Source organism: Ursus arctos, unplaced genomic scaffold (assembly GCF_023065955.2).
Source record: "Ursus arctos isolate Adak ecotype North America unplaced genomic scaffold, UrsArc2.0 scaffold_28, whole genome shotgun sequence".
NCBI classification, from domain to species: Eukaryota; Metazoa; Chordata; class Mammalia; order Carnivora; family Ursidae; genus Ursus; species Ursus arctos.
In genome coordinates, this window is record NW_026622963.1 from 21,751,227 (window position 1) to 21,779,185 (window position 27,959).

General features: G+C 37.1%; 1 protein-coding gene across 28 annotated transcripts in view; it reads right to left on the minus strand.

The window, feature by feature from the left end:
* Positions 1 to 27,959, minus strand: part of MEF2A (myocyte enhancer factor 2A) — a 162,189-nt gene that overhangs the window by 13,933 nt on the left and 120,297 nt on the right. For 5 of the 28 annotated variants that reach the window (XM_048221093.2, XM_048221088.2, XM_048221094.2 and 2 more), the window contains 4 exons: positions 21,927 to 22,064; positions 19,555 to 19,774; positions 18,643 to 18,702; positions 8,229 to 8,314 (listed from right to left, as the gene is read on the minus strand). In XM_048221093.2, the coding sequence (XP_048077050.1) occupies positions 8,229 to 8,314; positions 18,643 to 18,702; positions 19,555 to 19,774; positions 21,927 to 22,064 (504 nt within the window). Of the gene's footprint in view, positions 1 to 8,228; positions 8,417 to 18,642; positions 18,703 to 19,554; positions 19,775 to 21,914; positions 22,065 to 22,129; positions 22,262 to 27,959 lie in introns of all 28 variants that reach the window. The other 23 variants (XM_026510361.4, XM_026510357.4, XM_048221047.2 and 20 more) reach the window with 6 other exon arrangements.

Genomic DNA, 27,959 nt, shown 5'->3' on the forward strand with positions numbered 1-27,959 from the left:
AATCCTGCAGTTTACTAATAACTCTTATCACCGTATTTCTGAGCTTAAATGAAACCCTCTGTAGTTTGTATTCCGGAAAGACAGTGGCAGGTATTTCCTGGTCCTGAAAGGTGAGCCAAGTGACTATCCAGAATGCCCAAAATGTTTTTCTTTTCGGGGTTGTTATACATGTATGTATTTTTAACTTTGTATCCTGCAATACTTTTACCCTTTGAGAGCAGCTGCAAAGAAAGCACATTATCACATACCACACCCCAGCATCACCCCCACCCAGGCTGACCTCCCAAAGAAACATGAGACGACTGTCAAAACTAACAGAATGAACACAGCAGTAACTAAGGCTACAGGACTTCACTTGGACTCCACCAGTCTTCCATCCAGGTCCTTTTTCTGCTCCAGGACCGGATCCTGCGTCCCACATGCCCTTACCTGTCACGTACCCTTAGTCTCCTCTGGTCTATGACCATTCCCTCCATCTTTCCTCATTTTTCATGACCTTAACAACCTTGGAAGAGTACTGGTTGGATATCTTGTTGAATATGTCCCATAATTTGGGTCTTAGATTTTCTCAGTAAGATAGCATGGGTTTTTGGAAGAGTACCAAAGAGGTGATGACCCTCTTAGCACATCGTATCAGAAGGTTTGTCATTTCATTACCGGTGATGTTAAGCTCGATTGCCTGGTTAAAGTCGTGTCTTGCAGGATTCCCCACTGCAAAATTCCTACTTTTCCCTTTGTAATCAATTATTTGGGGAGAGACATTTTGAAGCTACGCAAATACCCTGTTTCTCCTTAAACTTCCACTCACTCCTTTTAGCATCCGTTGACCCTGCCTGGCAGCGGTCTGTGTACTGCGGTGATTACAATGATGATTTGCTGGTTCTCTCATTCTTTCTACATGGAATAATTAGAATTCTTCTCTAAGGAAGAGCTGTCCATTCTCCATTTATTTATTCGATCATTTATCTTTATCAGTAACAGACTTGGTATTTTTTTATTCCTTGCGTACTAATCCAACACTACTATTACCTATTTTGTTGCTTAAATCGTTCTAGTTTGGGCCGCTGGAGCTCTTCTGAAAGGCTGGCTCCTGAAACCTTTTCACTGGCATGTCCTTATCCTCTGGCACCCCCAACTCATCCTGTGTTTTCATCGCCCCAGCTCTGTAAGCAAGCATTTCCTCTAAGCAGTCCTGTCTCCTTTTACTGGAGAATGTTTAGAAGCGAAGATTTGAGTACTCGGTGTGCTTGGTTACCAGGTGTCCTTGTCTGAGGGGCCTGTCAGCAGAGCTAGGAAACGTATGATGTCTACTATTCATGTGTATGCACATTTATAGTTCTCTATCTATACATGTAAAGAAAGTTAGTTCATACTGAAACTTCCAACATCCCCCAGAAACAGAGTTCGCTGTAGCCTTCCCCAACCCCCATCCACCCTTGCTTATTTGTAACTTCTTTTTCCCAACAGAGAAACCCAGTGTATTCCGTTTGAGTGTGTGACTGTGTGTAACAAATGTGCCATCTTCAGCGCAATGATTTCCTACAATTTTTTTGTTTTCTCTATCTTGCAGAGTTAAAACAGTTCCCAAAGTTACTGAGAGCTCCTCCCCCATCAACTTCCGCATCATCCTGTCACAGACTTGTATACGGTTCTATTCATGTGTCACAGTCTGTATCCCGTCTTCAGTTCCCCTGGAATCCTGGTTGATTTTAACTGCACATGGGAACACCACTCTTCGTAACTGCACGGTTTTGTGGGTGTTAACAAAAGCAGAGACTCACATGTACATCCAACAACCCAGGACCACAGAACAGTTCCATCACCTCAAAAATTCACCTCAGATTCCCTTTGTAGTCAGCTCCTCTCTCCATCCCTGGCAACTGCTGAGCTGTTTTGCATTTTCCAGAATGAAATATAAATGGAATAGTCTTTTGGATCCAGCTTCTTTCACTTAGCAAAATGCATTTAAGATTCATCTATACCGCTGTGAATAAATGGCGCGGTCCTTTGGACTGCCGCGCGGTACCCCTTTGTCTGGACGGACCACAGTATGTACATCCGTCCATTCATCCGCTGGAAGCACATCCAGGTTGTTCTCAGTTTTTGGTGGCTATGTAAATTCAGATTTCTGTAAGCACAGTTTTCAATTCATTTGGGTAAATTCTCTGGGAGAGGACTGCTGGGTTGTATGACGAGTATATATTTAACTTTGTAAGAAGTTGCTGATCTGTTCTCCAAAGTGCTGTAGGATTTTGCATTCCAAGCACGGATACGTGAGAGTTCTTGTTGCCCTGCATGCTCATCAGAACTTGGCATTTTCGTATTTTGGGTTTTTGTTTTGTTTTTAAGTAGGCCTAAGCGGGGCTTGAACTCACGACTCTGAAATAAAGACCCGAGCTGAGATCAGGAGTTGGACACTTCACCAATGGAGCCACCGGGCGCCTCTGCTTGAGTACAGCGGACACACACTGTTGCATTATGTTCAGGTGTACAATACAGCAGCTCAACAACTCTGTACGTTGCGCTGTGCTCGCAAGTGTAGCTACCGTATGTCACCACACAATGCTGTCACAATACCACTTTTTTTTTTTAAATCTTAGGCATTCCAACAGATGTATAGTTGTATCATCCTGGAAGCAAGTCCCTTACTAGATATGTGATTTGCAAACAGTTTCTCCTAATCTGTAGGCTGTCTTTTTATTCTCTGGATAGGACCTTTTACAGAATAAAACTTTTTTTGATAGTGAAACTATTTTGATAGCATCAATATATCAAAATTTTCTTTATGGATCATGTTTTTTTGCGTATTATTTCTTCCAATGTTTTCTTCTAAAAGTTTCAGAGTTTTGTATTTTATGCTTGAGTCTATGATACATTTTGAGTTAATTTTTGTATAAGCTATGAGTTATATTTTGAGGTTTTTTTCTTTTTAAAGATTTTATTTATTTATTCGACAGAGATAGAGACAGTCAGCAAGAGAGGGAACACAAGCAGGGGGAGTGGGAGAGGAAGAAGCAGGCTCATAGCGGAGGAGCCTGATGTGGGGCTCGATCCCATAATGCCGGGATCACGCCCTGAGCCGAAGGCAGACGCTTAACCGCCGTGCCACCCAGGCGCCCCATATTTTGAGGTTTTATCTTTGCATATGGGTGCTGAATTGTTCCAACAGAGTTATTTGTACCAGCTATCCTTTTTCCACTGAATTGTTTTACTGCCTTTGTCAAAAAACAACTGAATATATTTGTATAGGTCTATTTTCTGGGCTGTTTTGTCCATTGATCTATGTGCCCACCTTTTTGCCAGCACCTCTTTCATTCTTGATATTGATAACCCGTGCCTTTTCTTTTAATTTGGTCAGCTTGGCTAGAAGTTTAGCAATCAAAAAACTAGGCTTTGGTTTGACTGATTTTCTCCACTGTTTTTCTGTTTAAATTTCATTAATTTCTGCTCTTTTTCTTTTCTTCTGGCTGCTTTGGGTTAAGTTTGCTCTTCCTTCTTGAGTTTATGTAAAAGCTTACTGATCTGGTACCTTTCTCTTTTCTAATATAAACATCTAATGCTATAAGTTTCATATATATATATATACACACACACACACACACATTTTATAATTTCTCCTGAAATTTCCTCTTTGACCCATGGGCTATTTAAAAGTGTGTTAATTTCTCAGTATATAAAGATTTTTCCTTTCTGTTACGGACTTCGTTAGGATCAGAGAATATAATCTGTATGACTTCGATTCTTTTAAATTTGTTGAGGTTTACTTTATGGCACAGGAAATGGTCTATCATGGTGGATAACCCAAGGGCCCTTAAGCAAAATGTTATGTTCTGCTATTGTGAAATGTTCTATAAACATCTCTTAGGTCAGGTTGATTGAGTATTGCTCAGGTTGTCTAGATCCTTACAGATTTTTCTGCCTCCTTGTTCTGTCAATTACTTAGAGAAGAGCGTTTAAGTTTCCAACTACAGTTGTGGATTTTATTTCACCTTTTAGTTCCATCAGGTTTTAGTTTATGAATTTTGAAGGTCTGCTCTTAGGTGTGTATACGTTAAAGATACTTATTTCTTGGAAAATGGACTGTGTGAAGTCCTTCTTCATCCTTGATAATACTTATTGTGACGTCTACATTGTCTGAAATTAATATGGCTACACTAGCCTTAATCACAGTCTGTTTTCTCTATCAGCTAACCTATGCCTTTATATTTAAAGGAGGTTTCTGTAGACAGTGTATAGTATAATCTTCCTTTTCTCAAGCACTGACATTTTGTCTTTTAACTGGTGTTTATGACCATGTTCAGTGTGATTGCTTGTACGGCTGGATTACAATCTACAATCTCGCTAGCTCGATGTATTTGTCCCATGCGTTATTTTTCTTTTTTCTCCCATATCTTGGGCTATTCGAGCATTTTTTTATAATTCCATTTTATCTCCTCTATTGACTAAACCTCTTTTTACATTTTTTTCTGTAGTTGCACTAGGTTTTATAACATACATCTTTACTTAGAGTTTACCTTCAAATAGATATCACATTAGGTGTCGAGTGTGACTTACAATGGTGTATTTACAATTTGCTTCTGTCTTTTGTTGTCCTATATTTTTTTTACATGTGCCATAAGCACAAAATTCATTCCCACTATTTTTGCTTTAGAAAGCAGTGTTCTTTTAGAGCAATTAAAAAGAGAAAGATGCCCAGATTCTGGTTTCTAATACCATTCTCCAATGAAAAGGAACCAAGGTTCCTTGGAGAAATGACTGATTCTAGGACTAGGGCAGGAAATATACAAGATGAGCCTAAAGCATTTCACAGTAACTGAAAAATTTAAAAGTAACCTTCCCCGTTACTCCCCCCCCCCCAAAAAAACCCCCACATGGATGAGGGTGTGTTTTCAGAGGCACAGGAACCAACTGAATAGTCCTCAATAGCTAAAGTTGGAATATGAGCAATAGAATAAAATAGTATTGGTAGAACTATATATCACCCGAATTCAGTAGTATTATAACCCAAAATATCAATGTCCGTAAGTGTATATTAATATAAATCATTAAATAAATGAAAGTAAACAGATAAGTCACCTGTTCAGAAGAACTCCCAATAATTTAGGCAGACATTCTGCCCTCCAGGAGGTAGAGCCTAACTCCCACTCCTTAAGTACGGACCTTGCACAGGGACTGCTTTCCAAAGAGGAGAGTATGGAAAGGAAGAAGTGTAACTTTGCAGCAGAGAAACCCATGCAACACTCCATCAGCAAAGTGACCAAGATTAACGTCAACAGTACTTACTCATAATGATACCATGTACCCTTTGTATGGGGTGACAAAAATGGTACCTTCGTTCTGCGGCCTTCCTCCCTGAAACCCATAACCCCAGTCTAATCATGAGAAAAACATGAGAAAAAATCCCAATGGGGGAACATTCTACAAAATATCTTACCAGTACTTCTCAAAACAGTCAAAGTCATTAAAGCAAGGAAAGTCTTAGAAATTATCACAGCCAAGAGGAATCTGAGGAGACATGGCTACTAAATGATGTGGTGTCCTGGATGGGGTCCCAGAACAGAACAAGACTTGTGGTTAAAAACTAAAGAAATCTGAATAAAGTATGGACATCCGTGAATAATAATGTATCAATACTGACCTGTTAGTTGTAACTAATGTACTATACTAATGCAAAATGGTAATAATTGGAGAAACTGGTGTGAAGCATTAGGAGGACATTCTGTCCTATCTTTGTAATCTAAAATAAAAGGTTTATAAAATGTAGGGAAAATGAAATATGTTTTGTCTTCATTTATTTCATTTCCATTGTTCTATATTTCTTTGCACAGATCCAAGTCTCTGCTGGTATCATAGTCCCTCTGACGAAGGACTTCCTTCAGCGTTTCTTGTAGAACAGATCTCTCAGCAATAAGTTCTCCAGATTTTTTGTTTGAGAAAGTTTTTATTTCTCTTTCATTTCTGAAAGACATTTTTGCTGGACACAGGATTCTAGGCTGCGGGTTTCTGTTTTGAACTCCAGCACTTCGGGTTACTCCACTGTTTTGCAGCTTGCATAGTTTCTGAAGAGAAGCATAGTATACATTCTTATCTTTGTTCTTCTCTTTTCTCTGGCTGCCTTTAAGATTTTTTCCTTGTTTTCCTTTGCTTTTAGCCATCTCAATGTGTGTGTATTTGTCCTATTTGGTGTTATTATTTCTTCAAATATTTCTTCTGCTCTGTTCTCTCTTTTTGGAATTCCAATGACGAATACGTTAAACCACCTGATAAGTCCACAGTTCTTGGAGGCTTTGTTCTGCTTCTTGTTTTGTTTTATTCTCGCTCTTCCTTCTCTTTGTATTGCCATTTGGGTAATGCTACTGACCAACAGGACTTTCCGCTTGCCAGGTCTTCAATGCACAGTTTAGTTAACTTAATTAGGAACTGGGCTGGGTTTGAGCTTCACGGGTGCGATGGTCACCCTCCGTGCATCCACGCCGGGCCTCAAATCCCTCCAGGAGGAAGCGAGCGCTGGCTTGCCAGGGGTTGTTCTTTCCCCATTGGCTGCTCCGTTATCAGTGTGAAGCCCTCCGCTCTCGGTGCTGTGCCCAGAGCGTGGCTTCTCGGGCACCCGCCGTGCTCCTGGCATCGGCAATGTTCCTGCCCTTCCGCCATGGCTTCAGATATATCTCCTTTTGCCATTTCTTGAGATACAATGGGAGGTCACCGATGCCCGAAGGGTGACACTTTTTGTTGTTCATCTCCTCACAGATTAAGACTTCTGGTCCATAGGACAGAAAGGGGAGAAGGGTCTAGGCAGCACATTTCGTCCCTATTACCGTGGCTGCTCTTCCCCTTCCCCAGCCGTACACCAGAGTGGAGACTTTCTCAGGATGTGTCCAATCTCTTCTGTGAGCACCCAGCGGGGTTCGTAGAGAAAAAGCCTACAAAAGACCTCGGACTTCCCCCGTGGCACAGCACTAGGGTTTACATGGTCCTGCCAGTGAACACTGGCCTCCAGCAAGTCACCGAGCATCGGAGCTGAACTCATGACCTTGTCTTACCTAGACAAACCAGTGCTTGAATGTCCTCTCCCTGTGGTATCTGTCTCTCCCTAGAGTCTGGGCCACTTGGCTGCCATGAAATCTCAGCACTACAATCTACTCAAGGAGAACTGTTGTTGTTTTTCCAACTCGTTCTCCTTGCAAGGCTGGGAACAACAGTTTCCAGCTTTCTATCTCCAAATGAAAAATTACTTGTTTGTTTCTTGATGTAAACGGTTTTGGTCCTGGCTCTCTTTTATATTACCTTGAATAAGTACTGATTCTCCCTCAGTTTCCTCATCTCTACCCAGCCAAGATTATAGCATAATTGACAACCAAATGCGACAATGCATATGAAGATGTTTGAGAATCTATAAAGCATTATATATATGTAGATTATCTAAAGCCTGATGTCAACATCCATTTAGCCAAAAATCAAATAGTGGGTTTAAGCAGCTGCACTGTAGACAGAACACCTGGTGTATCACACTGAATGTCAGTCAAGCAATGCGATACTAGGAATGGTTTTAAAAGTTGCATACATATTCTGATCTTTTTCTATAAGAAGCTAAGGGAGATAAACATAACTCTCCTCTTCTTCATAAACAGAGGAGTCAAAAGCATAAGAGGCTAGAAATAGGAAGACATTGCCAAGGGCTGGGATGGGGAGACCTGTACTCTTTATAGAATTAAATGGGAAGGTTATTTAAGAAGGAATAAACAAAGAAAGATTATTTGGAGAATAACTCATTCAAGTTTTGATGCATTGTTCCCTATTCTACAATGGTTCTCTTTGGTACGTAGAATTTTCTAACAACTAATATAGGTCTCCTACAGAAAAGCATGTGTAATCAATTACTGAAAGTATGCAAAATAGAGATAGAAGAAATATTTAAATCAGGTTTAATTTATGAATTTGGTGTTGGAATCTCTGAGCTAAGATCCCAGCCTGGTAAAATTAAAATTAAGCCTAACAACCTCTCCTCATTTAGCTTTAATTTTAAATAACCACTAAGCATATTTATATCCTGGTTTTCTATAATTTGATTTCCGTGTATTTAAAATAGACCTGTCTCTTCAAACACCGACTTCAAACAGAAATATTCATTAAGAAAGGGTCTAGATTCTCTGGAAGTCCAGAAAATTCTGAACAAAAATATAGACTGGCTGTATTTTTAAAGAATGAGGCTGAAGAAAAGTTTAACATACCAGTGGAGGCATCATGCCCTTGCTTGAAGGAGGGATGACAACTCGAAGATCTGGTTTTCGACTGTTCATTCCAAGATTGCCACCACCTGGAGGAGGGGGAGACTTTGTAGGCATGACTTTGCCTAAACTATTTGCACCAGTAGTTCCAATCAAATTTGGAGAAGCTCTTGAGTTTACGAATCCATTCCCTGGAAAAAGGAAATATTCATTAACATGAAAAGAGCTGTTAAAATACTTTGGTAGAAATATGAAACAAGTTTTCCCTAGTCCTAGTTTCAAATAAATTTTATAACAAAACTCATTAGTAGCTGACCACATATCTTTATTTCAAAAATAAGCAAAAATATCAACTCCAGTCTGAAAAACACGTAAGACTTATGCCACTTGTTTCCAGTCTTACTGTTTTGACCTCCTGAGATATACTTAAAACACACGATACGTTTCTAACAGGGCACGTCCTACTGGGGACAGAGATAATGGAAACATCGCGAGAAACCGCCGGAGACCGGCCTCCTCATGCATCCCTGCAGCGGCACCAGCGCCCCGCTAGTCGGGCCAGAACCGCTCCGGGGCCACGGCTGCACAGCAGCTTCTTCAGCGCTCTCTCTAGGCTTCACCTGCACCAAGTACTTCTTCCTTACTGCTCTACCTCTACCCACGCTGCTTCCTCGGCTGCCAGTAGCGTCTTCATTAAATATCTGTGGTTTGCCTGACTTTAATCATCTTATTCCTGGTTTTCAACTTGCTCTAAAAGAGCAGTCTCTCAGAGGAAGTAAGGACGGGTACACGGTGCAGATGATCTCTCTGTGCAGTACCTCTGGGCGTCGGCTGAGCCAGATCAGTGTGAGAGAGCCACCCTATTTTCATGGAGGCTGCAGTCCTAGTCCTCAGGGGCAGCAGCCGTGTGTGGTGTGGGTGAGCCGAAGCCACTTCCATCCCTGCTTAGCGATAGGTCGGAGCCAGCGTGTGCAGGCGTTCTCCCTCACCACCGAGATGGGACCCAGGAACGTCCTGCCGGATCCTAAGCCCAGCAGCTGTTCCACGGTGGTGAGGGAGGCTCCTGCATTCCTCCAAATACGACTGTGGAAGCATTTGATTCTCGAGCCATTTTGAGACCCAGCAGAAATGCAGAATGAGGAAAAAGCTGACAGGGAAAGGAGAATGGCACCCCGAGAAGACTGCATGCCAAGAAGTGAAACGATGCATCTCAAAGAACTGCAATGAGTTAATGACAAAAAACAATTATGTACTACAGGTTTTTCACTCTAAGAGCATTTGTACTGGGTTATCAGAACATTTTAAGTCTATGAAAGTTTCTTGAATGGAACAGAAATATTATTTAAAATGATTTACAATCCACATAGTGTTTGGTGGTTTATAAAACATTTTCAGGGGGCGCCTGGGTGGCTCAGTCAGTGAAGCGTCTGCCTTCGGCTCAGGGTCCTGGGATGGAGCCCCACATCGGACTCCCTGCTCAGCAGGGACTCTGCTTCTCTCTCTCCCTCTGCTGCTCTCCCTGCTTGTGTGCGCGTACTCTCTAATTAATAAATAAAATCTTTTAAAAAATAAAATTTTCAGGAACAGTATTATAACGAATATAGGCAACTGATCGATAGGAGAATTCTAAAATTTAAAAAACGTAACTAGAAACAGAGGGATTAAGTATTTGAAGATAATCAGCTGAAGAAAATGAATGTTTCAATGTATCTATCTGCTTATAATACAGAGTTTGAAAAACATGTTATTTGGCTGTTTTACATGAATAACTAAAAATTGACATTTGAGAGTGTGATCTAATCAACGTTACCAGATCGTAACCAGGACTTTTTCAAAGGACAAAGAAAACTGAGTGGTGAGGCGTGGCCCTGGGGAACTGGCCCGCATCTCTCCAGCCACTGTCATTCAAACTGTCAGGATTCCAGATGACAGGTCTTCCTCTCCGCCACCACCCCCACTTCTCTCAACCAACCCCTCCTGCTTTCTCTGAAACTTTTACCAAGTGACCTGCGAGTTTTAATTCATTTATGTGATTTAATTTTTGCTGTGAGTGCTGGTATTTCAGTTAACCTTATGAGGCTATTTCCTGCATTCGACTTCCATTATCTTGAAACAGTATGTATTAAATCTGGGCTGAATCTCCTTTCCACACCCCAGAGAGCCATTCCTGCATTCTGTTAAGCTTCAGAAAGCAGTGCTGTTACACAGTCTCTTCCGCAGGCCAGCCCCTGGGGGTAGGGCTCATCCATGCATTGGGCAGAGGTAACTGCTAAGGCAAGTCATCTGAATATAAAATGTTCACCAAGTAACTTTTCAGAAATAGGCTTAATAGAAACTAACAGAATGCTGGATTAACCTTAGTAAGTACAATTAACATTTCTCTTAGTAGGCACAAATGTTATGTCTGTAATCTCTTTGATAACATTTAGAAGATTCTTATTTACTTGATTTGTACTCAAACCTGAAGGATAAAGCAATATTTCTTCTCAAATACATTACGAGAGGATGCGTCATCAAAAAGCTCTAATACTCCGTACCCACGTGGAGTCTGGCCTTCAGCTACATATAATACCACAGTAACCCGGAGTGAAGGGAATCTAAAAAGCACGGTATTTCCTAGTGCGAAGTTGGGCGTCTGCAGCAGAGAATTATGACAGGATGACGTAAGTGGTGACTTGCCAGCTGAAACAGGATAACCTTATATGCACTATTTGTTATTCTGTGGACTGTAGTGATATACTAATATACTTACTTCCCATTCATTTTTTATGACAAAAAAGTAGATACTTTCAGTATATAACTCATCTTGCCACAGCCTACAAATTTCAGAATTAGAGTACCAACTCTAAATGAATTAACCCAATGTGATTATTATCAAAATGTGTTCTCAGGTTTTAAGGTAAATTCTGCCCTGACACAAACGTGATAAAAATGCTCTTGAGCGAACTGCATACCGATGCCTCCGGAAGCTCAAGAAAGCTAGTATCACTTATGGTCCCTACAGCTCTAAGGCAGCTCATTCAATTATATCAGTCTGGCTCATATTTCAGAATATCCTATCAGCTGGAATAATGTGATCGAGTGGCTAGAAAGCACTTCATGTCCTTAATACTACTCTTTTAGGGCTAAATTGTAGACAATGATGTTATTAATGTTTTACTACTATGAATCTGATTCAGAAGTTGAACTGACATGCACAGGACTTTGAAAATCTCAAAGGATTCTGGAAATTTTGTCCAAAGCAAGGTTCAAGAATTGAATTTATATTTGACCAATTTTCATAAAATCTGACAAACTTTCGGCTGATTTTTCAATAAATAAAAAAAGAACATTTAAAAAAATCTATACAATTATCTTTTGTAAAAAGAACTGAACAAAGTTTCTACAGTTAAAAAAACCACGGTTTTTAAAATCATGGTTGACACATTTCCTTGATTCAGCGGAAATTCCGATAGGACAGACATGGGTTCTGTCCATTAAAAGTTTATAATCTACAACAGACAATGCCCACGAAATCCTGTGCATCTCTTCCTGAGTACTGTTTTCCCCCTCTCCATCTGTCCCATGTGGGCAGCCCCAAAGAGGCTTCTCCTCCTTCAGAGACTTCATGCATCCCTCTGGCTTTACCCACTGCCTCAATATGACTCTTAAATCTGTTTCTGCCCTTTATATCTCCTAATTTCTAGTCCACATGCAACCGTATCCCACAGATATGCTGCTGTCACCTCAAACACCACAGGTTATAAACCCCTGTACTACCGCCACCTGCTGTCACTCCCATCCGACTTTCACAGAGTCCAGCTTTGTTATTCTTCATGTTTTTCATTTCATCCATCTCTCTTTAGCTGCCACTGCCTCAGCTACAAAGCAAGCCCCTACATATTACCTCCGCTCACCCCTAAACAATTTTAAGAGTTTCTTGAGCCTTTCTATTTCTAGTCTGGTGTATTTTTTTCTTTCTCAACATGTTTTTAAAAAGTGAAATTGCTGGATATCAGAGACTTTATTTTATGCTCGATGTTTAAACACAGGCCCAAAGTTAAAAGGAGTTCCTGAAGTCATGTGAATTATAGTATTATCTAAGTATTAAATGTCAACTTTCAGTAGAGAAATATACCTAGTATGCCAAATCAGATTGTCATTATGGAAGATGTATACAATTTACAACATGCGCAAAACTGGCAGGTTTTACTTGGACAATGACAGACTGAAAACAAAAAACTATGTTTCAAGGAAAAACAAATGAATGTTTTAATTTACTACAATAAAATTGTTACGACTGTGGAGGTACCAACCATATCAATAAAGAAAGCTTAAAAACTAGGAAAAGAGAGAGAAAACTCCTATTTCCACCATCTCAACATAACTATGATAATCAGTTTGAATTTCCCATCCTTTTTATTTTCCACATGCATATTTTTTGCATAGCTTTAAATCACAACTAAAAAGGAATTCAGTTGAAAATTTTCATTTACATAATTTTCATACTGTTGAATACGTTGGTTTCTTTCTATTATTCACTACTATAAATAAAGTTGCAGTGAATCTCTGCATATTCTAGTTATTTCTTTAGGAGAGACTCCCAGGAATGGGATTCGTGGGCTCAGAGGCATAAACATTTTTATGACTACTGAAACATCTTGCCAAAATCTTTTCAGAAAGATCGTTATTAATTTACAATGCCCTAAGCACACAGAAGATCATCGGTTTCCTCACACCTTCATTGGCTCTCCATGTCACAACAGAAAGTGGTAATAGTTGGCAATTAGTGACTTGTGGTTTTCTTTCCATTTTTATTTAAATCTCTTGATACATCCTTCCAATTTTTAAAATACTAGTTGGGTTTCTTCTTTGAATTGTACACTTAGGTATATTAAAAACTCACCAACTTATTAAATAGTCCCCTGCCTGTGGCTTGTATTTTATCTTACTTTTTCTCTAAAGAAGGAGAAAATCTTTTATCTCACGTAAGACGACTGGAGAAAAGTGGTTGCAAACTTGGTGGCTTTAGCAGCTCAATGTGGAGGACCCAGAGCTTTCCAGCTTTTCACTCTGCCATCCTAGGCTTTTGATGGCCTGCCCTCTGCTACAGTCTTGCTGCCTGATCTCAAGATGGGGCTGTACATCCAGCTGCCACATGCAGACAATAATGCCCAACAAATCGAGTCTTTGCCCAAAGACTGCTAAGTCTTTCTGTGAGTATGAATGTGTGTGTGTGAATTTTTTTCCCTCTAGATTTTGGAATTAATAGAACCACCTATACAATGTAAATTACATTCTAATTTGAAAAGTGCCTCCCCATTTGTGATTTATAATTCCTTTTAAAATCACATGTATTTATTTAAAAACTCATATTAATATAGCACATAATACAAAATGGTGCACAAAACAAAAAATTAAAAATCAAGGATTTAGCATAAAATGAACATCTATGTAACCATTACATCAGGAAAAAGAATACTGCCAAAACCTTGAAACTCTCTATAATTGGGCCCCCAAGAAACATTCCTATTGTCCCACCTACCCAAAATAACAACTGTTGTGACTATTACAGTGACTTGTTTTTCTTTACAGTTTTATCACCTATTTAACACATGTATCCTTAGCACTATAATATTGTTTGGCTATTTTTCAAAGTTCATTTAAATAGAATCATTTCATATTTGCATCCATTGTCTTTCATTCATCATAGTTTGGTGAAATTCAGCCACCCTGTTAATTACTGCTGTAGTTTCTTCCTTTTCGTTGCAGTATACTACTCCTCCATATAATGTATTATGACTTATGTATTTGTTCTACTGCTGACAGAAATTTGGATTATTTCTAGATGTTGGCTGTAACAAATAATACCATGGCACATTCCTTTTCCTATTACTTGATGATCATGGTACACACATGCATGTCTCTACAGTATGTAAGATGAATAAAAATGGTGGGTTGTAGAATACATATATCTACAACTTTAGTAGATAATGTCAAAATGGCTGTACTACTTTGTACTGCCATCATCGGGGAATGAGAGTTTGGAATTTCCCATAGGCTTGTCAACACTTGGTATTATCTGCTTATTCTGCTTTAGCGCCATTCTGGTTCGTGTATGATGTTTTCTGTGGTTTTAATTTTGCATTTCCTTGGTTACTGAGATTGAGCATATTGTCACATGTTTATTGGATACCTGATAACTTCTTTTGTGAAGTGTCTGTGTTCTTGTGCACATTTTCAAAAATCAGATTTTTTCATGATGATTTGTATATATTCTTCATAAAAAGTCCTCTGTTTACTATATGTATACGACCTACATTTTCCCACTCTGTCCTGCCTTTTCATTTTCTTCGTGGTGTTTTTGATGAACAAAGATTCCTAATTTTACACAGGCAAATTCATCTTTCTTTTACAATTAGGCTTCCTCTGGTTTCCTATTTAACATGTCTTTCCCTATTCTAAGTTTGTTCAATGCTTAAAAACCTCAAGGATGCTTCTGCTTTCCCTATTACAGGGGCCTGAAACATCCTATCTTTTGGGAAGAAGTCACAACAAAAATTAAGAAAAGAATAAGACCAATGGAGGGCTCATCAATAAAAATATTATGCATTTGAAAATTACAGTATCAGTAAAAATGTTAAAGTTTAAAGGTTAAGCAAAACTATCTGGAAGTGACTCATGACAAGTCTCTAAACCTGGACTGACAAAATCAAAGTTATTATACAGCTTACATATAAAAAAGTTTTGTTTTTTTTTTAGTGATGCACTTATTTTATTTTTTTATTTTATTTATTTTTAAATAAATGATCTCTCTCTCTCTGACAAAAAAAAAAAAAAAAACACAGACACTGGAAAGAACGTTTACTCTGTACTTTCAGTGTAGATGACCACACTGTAGTGTCAAGAAGGGGGATGGTGCAGATGTGAGCTATAGCTACCGCAAGGGGCTGTTAACCTCTGATTCACTCTACTTCTATGGTCCTGCCTTTTGGGGGCTCAACACGAGGTGACAGGAGCACTCTGGACCCTCCCAATTCTTTGTGGGCCCTGAACTTTGACCTCTCTGTCCCCCTAGGTCTCTGAGGCTGTCCTACTCCACTGTGGAAGCAGCAAATAACACCTAAGGAAAAGCAGTCATAATGCTGGGCTCACCCTCTTCAAAGCTCTGTCTCCATCATTCCCTGGATCTTGAGCCAGGAATTCTTCATTATCTTGTTAGTTCTCAAATGTTTTCAAGCAGATTTTAAAAATATTTTGCCTAGCATTTGTAGGAGTCTTCAGCGGAAGGGCTGGTCCCCATGACCAGGTCTGCTATTATCACAGCACAAGCCTAATTGTCTTGCTTGTCTTTTTTTAAACCTCAATTTTAATTTCATTTATGGAAGGTTTCATTATTCAAAAACTCTTTTCTATGTATCATCTTAAGATCAGAAGCAAGATTTCCCAAAATGTTTTATATGATACTAATTATGAAAGATGCTTTTTCATGAGCTAAAAGAAATGAAGGGTTCTATTATGAAATCACTATGTATAACCGTATGTTATATACTAAGTTTAATGATTCACAAAATAGATTAGCATTTTAAAGGCTCCGGTAAGTCTTACAGTGAAGAAACCTGTTTAGTTTTATTTAACACAAGGTTTACCAAACATAGATAAATCCTTCTTCTTATACAGTTCCAAGAAACATATCTTGAAAAATATAGATTAGAAATCATTCTCATACCTTTTAATATTTTTTCCTCTAAATTTCTCTGGGAATTTTAACTGCTTAATCTTTTCATTCAAAAAGAGTATATCTGGGTATAATAATGAGTTTAAATGATTTTTTCCAAACTACTAAACCAAAATGGCACCATTGTTGAAAATGAGCTAAAATATATTATCTGACTCTTCCTCACAAAAATAACATTTCTAAAATACCCATGACAGATCATTTCCTTTAGGGAAAATTTCTAGTAAGAAACACTTTAAACCCATGTATGCTCTAAGTATTTCACAGAAATAACTGTTTCCAGTTGGTATCTGAACGAAGTGATATAAAATGTCTACTCAGTTAAATCTAATTCTGTTAAAAAGCACTTATAATGCACATGCCATTTAAAATACAATCCAAACAAGTAGAATTACACGTAGTAAAAGTAAAATAGGCATATACGAGTATGAACCAATGAAGAATCAGGACATCCAATCTCGATGTATTATGAGATGTTGAGGTGTACCCTAAGGAGCAGGATTTATCTCTGTGTATACATAATAATGGAAACAGACTTTTAAATAACTCACTAAAGGGGCGCCTGGTTGGCTCTGTCGGTTAAGCGTCTGCCTCCGGGTCAGGGTGTGATCAAGCCCCATGTCCAGCTTCCCACTCAGTGGGTCAGCGGGGAGGCTCCTTGTCTCTCCCCCTCTCCCTCTGCTCCTTCCCCCCCATCGACTCATGTGCTCTAATAAATAAAATCTTTACATAAATAACTCACTAAGCACTTAAAATATTTTAATACTTACTTGAATTTTAAGTTTTAATAGAAATAGATGTTCACTAATCATGATTATTAACACTACTAATACTAAACACATTAAAGTAGTTGCCTCCGATGCGGGAAGGAAGGGCATGGGAATGGAACAGTGGTATAGAGGGGATTAATTAATGCCCAGCATACTGAGATGCTTTGTATAAACCAACGATGATGTGCCATGATCCGAGGAGTGTGCTTATGCAGCCCTCTAAACATGACGGTCACGACAGGAGAAGAGGCTTATAAAAAAAGAAAAATGAATGAAAAAAGAACAAAAGAAACAGGGTTATATGCAGAAGGTCAAATTAGGATGATGACAAAGTCTGAGTTTTAAATTACCAAAAGGAGAAAAACCAAGCAGCAGGGACAAAGTCTAGATTCACAGTTGCATGGCAGACAAGAAAAAAATAGTGAAAAAGCTTTTAGGAAGTGTGGAAAGTACAAGAAAGAAAAGAGAGAATTCAAACACTTGTTTGACAGGAGGAAGAACCATGTTTACGATATGCCAGAAGGATGAAAAAAAAAGTAAAGGCAAGGGGAAAACACATTAGAAATCTTCGAAGAGTTAAACTCCATGAAATAAAACTAAGTTGGGAAATAAACCAAGAGGTAGTTACAATTAACATTAAATAAAACAGAAATTTTTGATTCTAGCCTTAACTCTGCTAGGAAGTAGAAGGCAAAGTAAGATGGACAGTACTGGGGGAGTAAAAGCATATGGGAAAATTTAACACAAAAAGAGTATGTATATGGGCATGCAAATAACTAAAATGGAGTCGAAATACACTATAAATATTTGGAAATACACATACAAGTATAGCAGCCTAATGTATAACTGTTAAGACTGTTATGAATTTTCCACAATTATGTTAAAAAATATCCTACAATGGGATAATTAATTAATTCCATTCAAAGAGCTATTAATATGTGACAGACATGATTAGGCATTTACCCTACTTTAGGTCACTATGTTTTATAACTTGTTTCAGCAATATCTGTTTCTTTCTCATCATCTTAAGTTATTCAATCATCTCTACAATTTTCTTGAGGAAGAAGCTCCTTACATTTCTATAGAATGAATGGGCTGAACACATGCAATTGTGAATTTTTCCTAGAAGTGATCTGTGTTCAGAAGTCTCCAGGAACACACAGTATCTAAAAGCAGGGAGGAAATTCCTGCCCTTGTTTTCAGATACAATGATGACAACTGTGTTTATCACAGATTAAGAGACCAAGACCACTTAATGTGATGATAATCCAAAGGAATACAGTTATTCTTATACTCTTTGACATATAGGCCATATTTTTGTAATGTTCAGTTCACAGTGTACCTTTGCCAGCACTTCAAGGTTGGGCAGACATATTTACAACATGTGTTTAAACTTGCTAGTCATCGTTGGAAAGAATCCCAAAGTGAAAAACAAAACAAAACCAATTTGGCTATAACTGTGACAAAATGTGAATTTTCTACATGTGGCCACCCAAACAATCTTTGTAGCTCTAGAAGTAGGCCCACCATTTCTTTGTACTGCAACCTCTCTAAAAACATTTCATGCTACTATAAAATGTTATCAGTGTGCTAATGATCTAACTTTGGTGAGACAAGAGGATACAGAAAGCTTCTCCTTAAAAAACTGGCTTGATGTAAAAACTGTATGAAGGCAGTATCATCTTTAGCAAAGAACGATATCTGCTATATAGGAGGCACGCAAGGCCAAGATACAAAGAACAGAGCAGCACTGTTATCAAAAAATGTTAAATAATAGTAAAAGTACCCCCCAGAAGAAAATTAAGTCTACTCTAGTCATGTACCCATTTCTTCTTCTTCATTTGGTAAAAGGCCTTATTTGAGGGACAATATTCCTTTTATCTCTAATAGGATAGGTGCCTACAAAGTGAAACAGGAGTAATGCACGCACCCACTGGGCTGCTTCCGGCTCCATTTGGCACTGTGAGGTCTGAAGTGCTCAACATCCCACCTAGAAATTTTAGAGAGAGAAGACAGAGGGCAAAGAATGAACATGAATTGGTTCTCCTTATCTGAATGAAGTAACCTGTACTCCTTTTCTAAAAAGCAAAAATAAAAACTAGCCTAGACTTAATTTGGCATTACTGTGTAATATGATGTAGTTAAATATACATATAAAAGCTCACCTATCAAGCTCTGATGCAAATGCCTTCCTGTGTCAATATCGAATAGTACATATTTGATAAGAATGGGGGCAGTGCTAATGGAGTACTACTAAATCTAGGACTCAAAGGAGAGACACTGCATTACAAAGAGTACAGCTATAAAGGCACTGCAAATTTCTGCTGAATTCATGAACTCTAACTCCAATCAGGTGCGTCTATTCTCTGTATTTTTTAATAATATTTTTTTATTATATTATGTTAGTCACCATACAGTACATTCCTAGTTTTTGATGTAAAGTTCCATGATTCATTACTTGCATATAACACCCAGTGCACCATGCAATACGTTCCCTCCTAATACCCATCACCTATTCTCTGTACTTCTGACATGAGTGACTCACACTCTAACTTTAAATCTTTGCTCATGATATCCTAATTAAATTTTCTGCCTGTCAAAGTAGGGCTTTCCTATGATAAGGAAAGTTACAGATGGCAGATTCTGTCTATCCTTCCACTGTGCTGAGAGCATGCTAGAGCGCCACAATAAGTCCTCAAAAATAGTCTTTAAACTGGAGCCAATTATGTAGCAGTGACTCTTGCTCATCAAAGACAGAAAATTAAAGGGTAGCAAAATAAGGAACTGCTTATGTAGCAATTCTTTTTATCAAAGAACCAGCGGAAGTGAGACCGCTACACACCTGCACTGCCGGTACTTGGCGGTCTCTGAGGGACTCCCGGGGATACATTTCTGTGTAACGTGGCTTGAGGTGGAGACAGCATGCTTGAGTCTGCTAATGTGGAGCTGGCGGCCAAAGACGGGGACACAAGTGAACTCCCTGGGTTAGTGTAGGACAAAGCGTTAGGGCTGGTCACAGGGACTGTGACAGACATTGAGAAGTTTTGAGGTGGCAAACCAGGCTGTAAATAAAGAACAAGGAAGAGAAAACTGTGATTTTCATTTTCATCTGTATTAAATGTAATAACTTAGGAACTTTAATTTGATAAGGTAGCTTGAGTTATTAAAAGTAAAGGATGGGGATAGTTTCTTACTAAATCAAATGGCAGATTTAAGTTGTTTTCTTAAGAATTATATCTGAACATGAGTATGTCTGACATAACCTTTTCAATTTCCATTTTTATATAGAAATACGTATTATACTACTATATTTCAAATATTTACAGAGACGAAAATTAGATGTCAGAACCTGGTATTAAAGTGGTGTCAGATTTAGACATTACAAAATATATCACTGTTATCAAGTAAGCATAAAATCAGCACTTAAAGAATCAAAACCAGTTTAGTAACATTACATTTCTATCGAAAGATTACAAATATAACAAAACGAGAAAAATATGTACACGTATTATAAATTTAATACACCAAGTAAACCCTGGTTTGACTTTATCAAATGACATTCTTAATGGACAAAACTAAAAAAAAAAAAAAAAATCGAGTCATATATACACAACAAATGTAATCTGAGTGTAATGAAAATGCAAAGAAACCATCTAAACAATAAAATTAACCAGACAACCTTTCTTTAAATTGTATGAAGATTAAATTACAATTATAAATGCTATCTTACTTCCCTCCTAAATATTCCACGCCCCCTTAAAATAATACTTGCTATTTCTTCTTGTATTTCCTCCACAGACCACATACACTTGTTAACCATGAAAATAACAGTTCTCTTTGTAACATCTCCATTATAGAGAAAGAAAAAAGCTATCCTCTCCCCCTATTTTAAAACAGTGATTGCAAAGAGTGGTAACACTGCTAATTCAAAGCTGGAAGAATATGTTTATGTACTCTATTCAATAGTAGTTTATTTCAGAAAGAAAATTATAATTCATTAACTGATATAAAACAATGGGATATATCATAAAATTTTTTTCAAAGATAAAGCAATTTTATTTACACAATATTCTGCAGCTTAACATTTACTACAAAGTCACAAACACCCATGTGAAGCCAGAAGGGATTTTATTTTGTTTGCTATTATTTTGTTTTTTTAAGAATAATAAAGGTATTAGCATAAAAATACTTCCTTAAAAGGTATTTTTTAAGAGCTTCTTATACTAAAGGACTCCTTTGGAGAGATAATCCATGATGTATACTTCAAGGCACAGTTTTTAAGAGAATTAACTCTGACAATGAGATAAATATTAGCATCGGAACCAATATGTTCCATGAAGCCTACAATACAGATACAGCATTAGAAAATCAGATCCAGAATAGCTGGTTTAAGCAGCTCTTGCCAATGAGCTTCCCAAGAGAACTCTCTGAAGAACTATCAAAGAAGCATGAACTCAAAAAAGTATTGGTTTTCTGGATGGTTAGATGTATGAGCATAGGAAAATTTTAAACCAACTATTTGTTTTGCAACCAGCTTAAGAACATTGTTTCCTTAAATTAGTATCAAGCAAAGCCTCTCTTTCTCAATACCTACAGTAAAAGAAAAGAAAAGGAGTTTGGAGGTATTTTGCCAAATAGTTTTGGGACATTTACGAAGAACTAAAGAGTAAGCTACTACTATTACAGCAACTATACAGAATAATTAAAAATAATTCTGAAACATCAAATTTTGTAATAAATCTAACCATTTTATATTTTATAGTCTCAACATCTATTTACGTACATGTAATATTTTTTAAAAGTCACGAGAGGGAAAGGGAAATCTTATATGTACCCTATATATTTATAATCACAGAAATTTAGAGCTAGAAGGGACCTTAAAATTGTGTAAGCCAACTCATTTACTTTACAGTTGAAAAACTGGAATCCAGGAGGGGTTTATGTGCCCTATCCAAAGGTACAGGAGATAGTAAGTAGAACTTAGATTAGGATGTTTTCTCTTCACTTCCATGTTTAAGACACTGAACATGTATTATTATAAAACTGCAACAAATTTATTTTGAAGTTCTATAAAACCAAAAAAAAAAACCAACAACTAATGAAATTTTTTCCCTTTCTACTTAGTGGTATCATCACCCACTGTGAAAATAAAAAGAAGTGTAGCCAATTTCTTCATGCACAAGATAAAAGCACAAACCATACTTTAGTACTCACTGCGATTTTATGATTCCGCATCATATTATCAAATTCCTCATTAATTTTTTTATATTTTTCTTCTGTATGTGGAGTTAGCACATAGGAAGTATCAGGGTCTGGGCTGTCGCACCCTCTGTGTTCCTTCTTGTTCAGAGCCTATATAATGAAGTTAACAAAAAGGATCAACAAATAAAAAGTAGAGGTAAAGTAAAAGTACTTACAGGGCCTCGTTTGAAAATAAAATCACTATCTTCATTTAGTTTGCTGAATCTGTCCTCCGAGAGTGGACTGTGCTCAAAGTAATCGTCAGCATCAGGGCTCTCACAACCATTAAGGCCTTTCTTTCTTAAAGTCTGAAATACAATTGGAAAATTCACACACAAATGATACTAACTTGCCATGAGTTTTTTTGTAAAATTTATTAAGAGAGCACAGACTGAATGAATTGAATTATTACAAGAGCCACTGAAATGGTTTTAAATGATCACAAATGTACTCTAATCCTTCAAATAAGGCAAACCTTAGATATAAGCAAAATTAACACTCCCATTGTATATTAAGAAAAAAAGTAACGTTTACTTGTTTGGATTCTTTCTTCCCAAACCTCCTAGAGGATACCACATTACTCACGGCTCTGGTAGTTACAACCTGAATCTGATTATAGCCTGATCGACATATCTGATAGGGCCAATGAATGTGCGAACCGACACAGAAATCTATCAAAATGATGCTTTGAGAAGCTATCACAGTACCTTTACAAAATGAACATTTCAGCAACTTCATCTACTGAAACTGCTTTCCGCCTGAGTTTACCCTAGCCACCAGAATTAGCATCGTATCTCAATAACTTCACTGATTTGTTCTTAAATACTCTCATTTTCCTACATAACTCTGAAGCATAAAAACTTATTTACATATGACAGTAATGACTCTTTTTTAGAATATACATATTATTAGTGACTTTATTAGTGACACTGAACATGTATTATTATAAGGTTGCAACAAATTTATTTTGAAGTTCTATAAAACAAAAAAAATTATGAAAATTTCCCCTTTCTACTTACTTTTAAAATTTGTAATAAAATGTTATTCCGCATGTATCTTCCCCCCTTTGCTAGCTCTTTCTATAGCGCTCCTTCATGGGTTGATTTAATCCACTGAGCTGACTTTCTGGAAAACTTTCTTGAGTATCATGAAAGCATCAGTATCTCCTACACCATATGTTCACTTTTTTTTTTTCTTCTTACTTTAAGGTAAAAATATAATGAACAGCTGGTTTTCTGATTTTTATTTTTTTTTCATTAAAATCATGAAATGACTTGTCCAATATTTAAAAGAGTAACTTTAAAACCAAGAGCTTGACAATCTGTAGAATATTAATTATTTCCAGAATGTCTACCTTTGTAAAAACCCTGATGGGTCTTTTTTTAAAGCAGAATTATGGAGTTCAACAGTTTAAATAGCTTTGAGACTTGCTGATTTTCCAGCCAACCACTGAGAAGTTTTAAAACGGAAGTTAAAATTTTCCAAGTAAACTGACAAAGCTTATTTAACTGGGAAACAAAGTTTGATCAATAGATTAGTACTATATAAGTCTGCTAACAATTATTTAAATTAAAGATATACTTTTAATTAATTCATAATAATCTTGATATCCTTTAAAATATGATTTACAATAATTATGAATGCTTATTTTATACCTTTTTTTCCTTGAAAGACTATAAACACACAATAGGTTAAGATTTGAGAATTTTTTTTTCTTGGTTTCTCTGAAGTCAAATTATTTTATTTTTTCTCTTTTTCCACAGAGTATGGTTTTTTGTTTGTTTTAGATTCCACATGTAAGTGAGTTCATACAGTATTTGTCTTTCTCTGTGTGACTTCATTTAGCATAATGTGTTCAAGGTCCAGCTATGCTTTTGCAAGTGGTAGGGTTACTTGTTTTTTATTAATTTTTTACAATTTTTTTTTATTATGTTAGTCACCATGAAGTCAAATTATTTTAAAATCACTTTAGTCAATTTGATTTTTTTGTGCTTATAGAATCATAAGAAATCCTAAGCACAGATATGTTAACTTCTCAAATTACTTAGCATGCATTAGGAACCCCACATACAACACCTGAAATCTCCACCATGACACAATCACTAAACATAAGCATAGAGCAAACACTACACGTACTTCTCCAACACTGGCCCCACGGCTCCGCATTGTGGATCTAACTAATCACACGAACTTTTATGTGTCCTTAGCCATAAAAGGTCCTGCTATTTAGAACTAAGGGATGGAGACATGTGTTCTCCCCTGTTCACGGTAGCAAGTTCTGCTTGCCAAAGCTCTGCAAGTTGCTATCAGCAATGAAGACGTTAACACTCAGAATATTGGAACACAGTGAACTCTTATAACCTACACAGCCCTAGAAACAAAACAAATATAGTAAGTGCCTACACAAAGATTTCATCATGAACTTGTTGACTTATTCTAGCCTGAAATCTCTAGATATTTTCCCGTCATATTCATGTATTTTAAGATGAGGAAATTCACAGTCGTGCTCTTCACTAACAGCAAGCACCAAGTATGCGCCTCTTTGAAGGGCTTTTAAATTACTGAAGAAAAAGAATATGGCCTTTTTAAGTAATTACACAAAATTTTTATTCTACAACAATAGGGTTAACCCTCCTTGTACTCATGAGGAAGAATAGTGCTCTGGTATCTCCAGCTCTGCAAACCTTCACTTCAGATGGGGTTCCTGTCACTGTGTGGGAATTTAAGAGGCTCTATCAGCCCTGGAGATAACAAGCTCATGTACCTCTACTGGATATCCAACGTGTGTCTTCTTATCACCAGAACACGAAGAGTTGTTGTGAGGACCCAACTACCATAAAAAGACTTTTTCTGTCTTCTTTATCGTTACCACATAGCTTTATAGTAAAAGTTTCTCCTGTGTCACAGGTACTAACAAATGGAATGCTGTAATCTATTAACAACGTTAGGCGAGGCATATAAGAAACAGGCTAGCTTCAGTTTTCTCACATGCTTCAAGGAGCCACAATAAAAACACTTGCTCAATGAAGAAAACACAGTCTGAAACGCAACCATTTTGAGGAATCTGCTTTTAAGTGGATTAAGGGTACCAGCACGGGGCACAGTCCATGGCTATTACTGATGATGATAATGTTCCATTCTGAAGTAAACGGTACTTCAAAAGTACTTTACTCTCATACATGCAATTGACAGTTTTCAGCGACATTATGGCAAACGTAAGGGGAAAAGTCAATTGTGCCAAAATACTTTCAATTTTCAGTGCTGTGTATCATGCATGTTGACTGAAGTTGCTTTTCTTAAATAATGAAGTTATTAATTTAAGCTAACTTGATACAACCAGTTCTATGTTCTTTTGTACCAGTGTTCCAAACATGTTTAATGACTCCAACTACAAAGATGACTTAAATGAAATCCTAAAATGAATGCACCCACAATTTGCAGCAGTGCATTTCTAAAAGACAGAAATTTTGTTTTTGGAGGGTCAGCTAAGCACTTTTAAAATACAAACATTTCTACTTCTCACAATAAAGTTAAACTGTATTATGATTTTAATGGCTCTTCTTTTTATATTTTGGGCCAATTCAGTCAAGTACTTTCTGCATACTTTAATCTACAGCATAAAATGTAGGTTTAAATAATCAATGTCCTTAGCTAACGTTTATCTTAGTTAGGTAAGGACAGATTTTGAAAGATTTTTAAATGGATCATAAAATAACTCCTAAGTGTCTTTATGGAAAACTATGTATTGTTTAGGGCACATCCTTCCATGTCATCTGATTCTATAGGATTTGTGCCTTTGAGTTATTTTACAACTCTGGAGAGATTAACTTGTTGAAACTGACAGTAATAGAAATCATTGTAGACATGCAAATAAATGCTGTCTGCTGGAGGTTCAATTGACTTCTGCCCTTAATGTGAAAGAGGTCAGTTTTTTTCACATCTATGAAGCAAATTATTTTGCCTTCTTGATGGGCTTATATATCTGTCTAATCTTTGGACTTACCTACTAACCACCCGTAACTTTTTTTTTTTTTTTTTTTTAAGATTAGAGAGAGAGTGTGTGAGTGGTGGGGAGGAGCAGGGGGAGAGGGAGAGAATTCTCAAGCAGACTCTGCACTGAGTGCAGAGGCCAGTGCCGGGTGATCCCAGGACCCCGAGATTTTGACCTGAGCCCAAAACAAGAGTTGGAGGCTTAACCAACTGAGACACCCAAGTGCCCATGAGTTAAAGTCTTTGATTCATGTTCATTTTATATCTGAGAACCAGGATTTTACCTTTTTTGAAGATTACTGTTTAACAGTTATGACAGTAGAACTACCCTTGACTTGTGATGCATAGTAAATGTAAACTCAAGGGAAAAGAACTTCCTAGTAACTCTTGTTAGGATTTAGTATGGACTGAGTATTGGCTTTTAAAAGAAAAAACCAATGTGCTGTTAAATTTTTTGAAAATATTTGGTTAACTGATTAATGATTTATATTAATTTATTATAGTATCAAAAATTAGAGATATATGATCATAGAAGGCTTGTGACCTGTCAGTACTCTTCTTCAAGAAATAAAAGAGAAAAATCCTTAATTCTTGTGATAATTCATAAATTAAATGCTACTCCTATCACAGAATTAAGAGTACAACAGTCTAAAACTACAAACCCAGGATCTCCTGAAGCAGGGTTCCTCTCCATCTGAAGCAAGTGAGTTCTAAGGTGAAATTCAAGCTCGTGGAAGGAGAGTGGGTAGTGTTTTACTTATAAGAATTTCCAAGGGAAAAGGGATCCCTATATTGCATCCACAGTTTCTGAGATGGAAATGCCCAAATTAAATTTAAAAGAGAAGGTTTTATTTTTCTTTGGTATTAATTAAATGAGTTTTAACTAAATGAAGAGGAACTTAAGACCTTCTGTCTATTGATTAAAGACTATCAATAGGAAGGCTCTAAAACTTAAAATGTTTCTATCAATTTAAGGAAAAAACAATGAAAACTATATCCTGGCTAGAACTTTCATTCAGGTTTTATCCACCTTTGTTCTTTGACTAGACTATTTTACAATAGGGATGGATGTTAGTTAACTTGCAGAAAGTGAATAATAACTGCAAATAATTCCTGTTCATAGAAATTGTTTCCTGTGGGATGTTACTATTATCACCTTGTAGATACTGACCCGTTACAAATGAATTTGTAAATTCATTTCAGCATTCTTTAACTACTATTATGTGGTATTTTGAGTTCTTTGCCTGGTTGTAACATATTACTGGTGCACTCATTAAATAAAATCTTTGATGCGTGTTCATTTTATAGAGTAATGATTATGCTCTCTTTCACATCTAATCTGAAATTTGGAAGACCTATAGTCCAACTGCCTGTTGCACATTTTCATTAGGATATCTGGCTACTCTATTTCAATTTAACTGAAATGGAACTCATTATCTGTCATTAAATAGATCCCCTCTTCAGACTCAACCTTTTCTAGCCAACACAGCAAGCAATCTTGCTGCCCATGCTTTGTTTTCTCCCCCACAATTCACAGGGAATACCAAGTTTTATAGATTACTATTTCCACTGTCACCACACAGGCCTGTGCTGCCGTATGACCAGATGCTTATTATATCCTCCTCTTTTACTACTTTTCTCTTTTCTCTTTTCTTTTTTTTTTTTTTACTTTTCTCTCTTTTCTAATCTGTCCCACAACTTGTTAGACATCCAGGTCTCCTCAATACCACTTTGTATTTGTCACACCTGCTTTAGACCTTTGATGGCTCTGTATGATCTAAAGCAGCAGTCTCTAAGACTTAAGATTATCTACCCCATCCAGAAACGTATTTTATGCACAACCCCCAACATATGCATAAATTAATCTTAATAAGCACATTTTAGAGTTAAATAGAATTTCAATAATTTTCTTCCTGAACCCCAAGAGATTTATATATCTTACATTCTTCTTTTGAAATAACAGATATAGAATACAGAACCAAAATTCCTTAGCCTAAATGCAAGTCACCAACAACC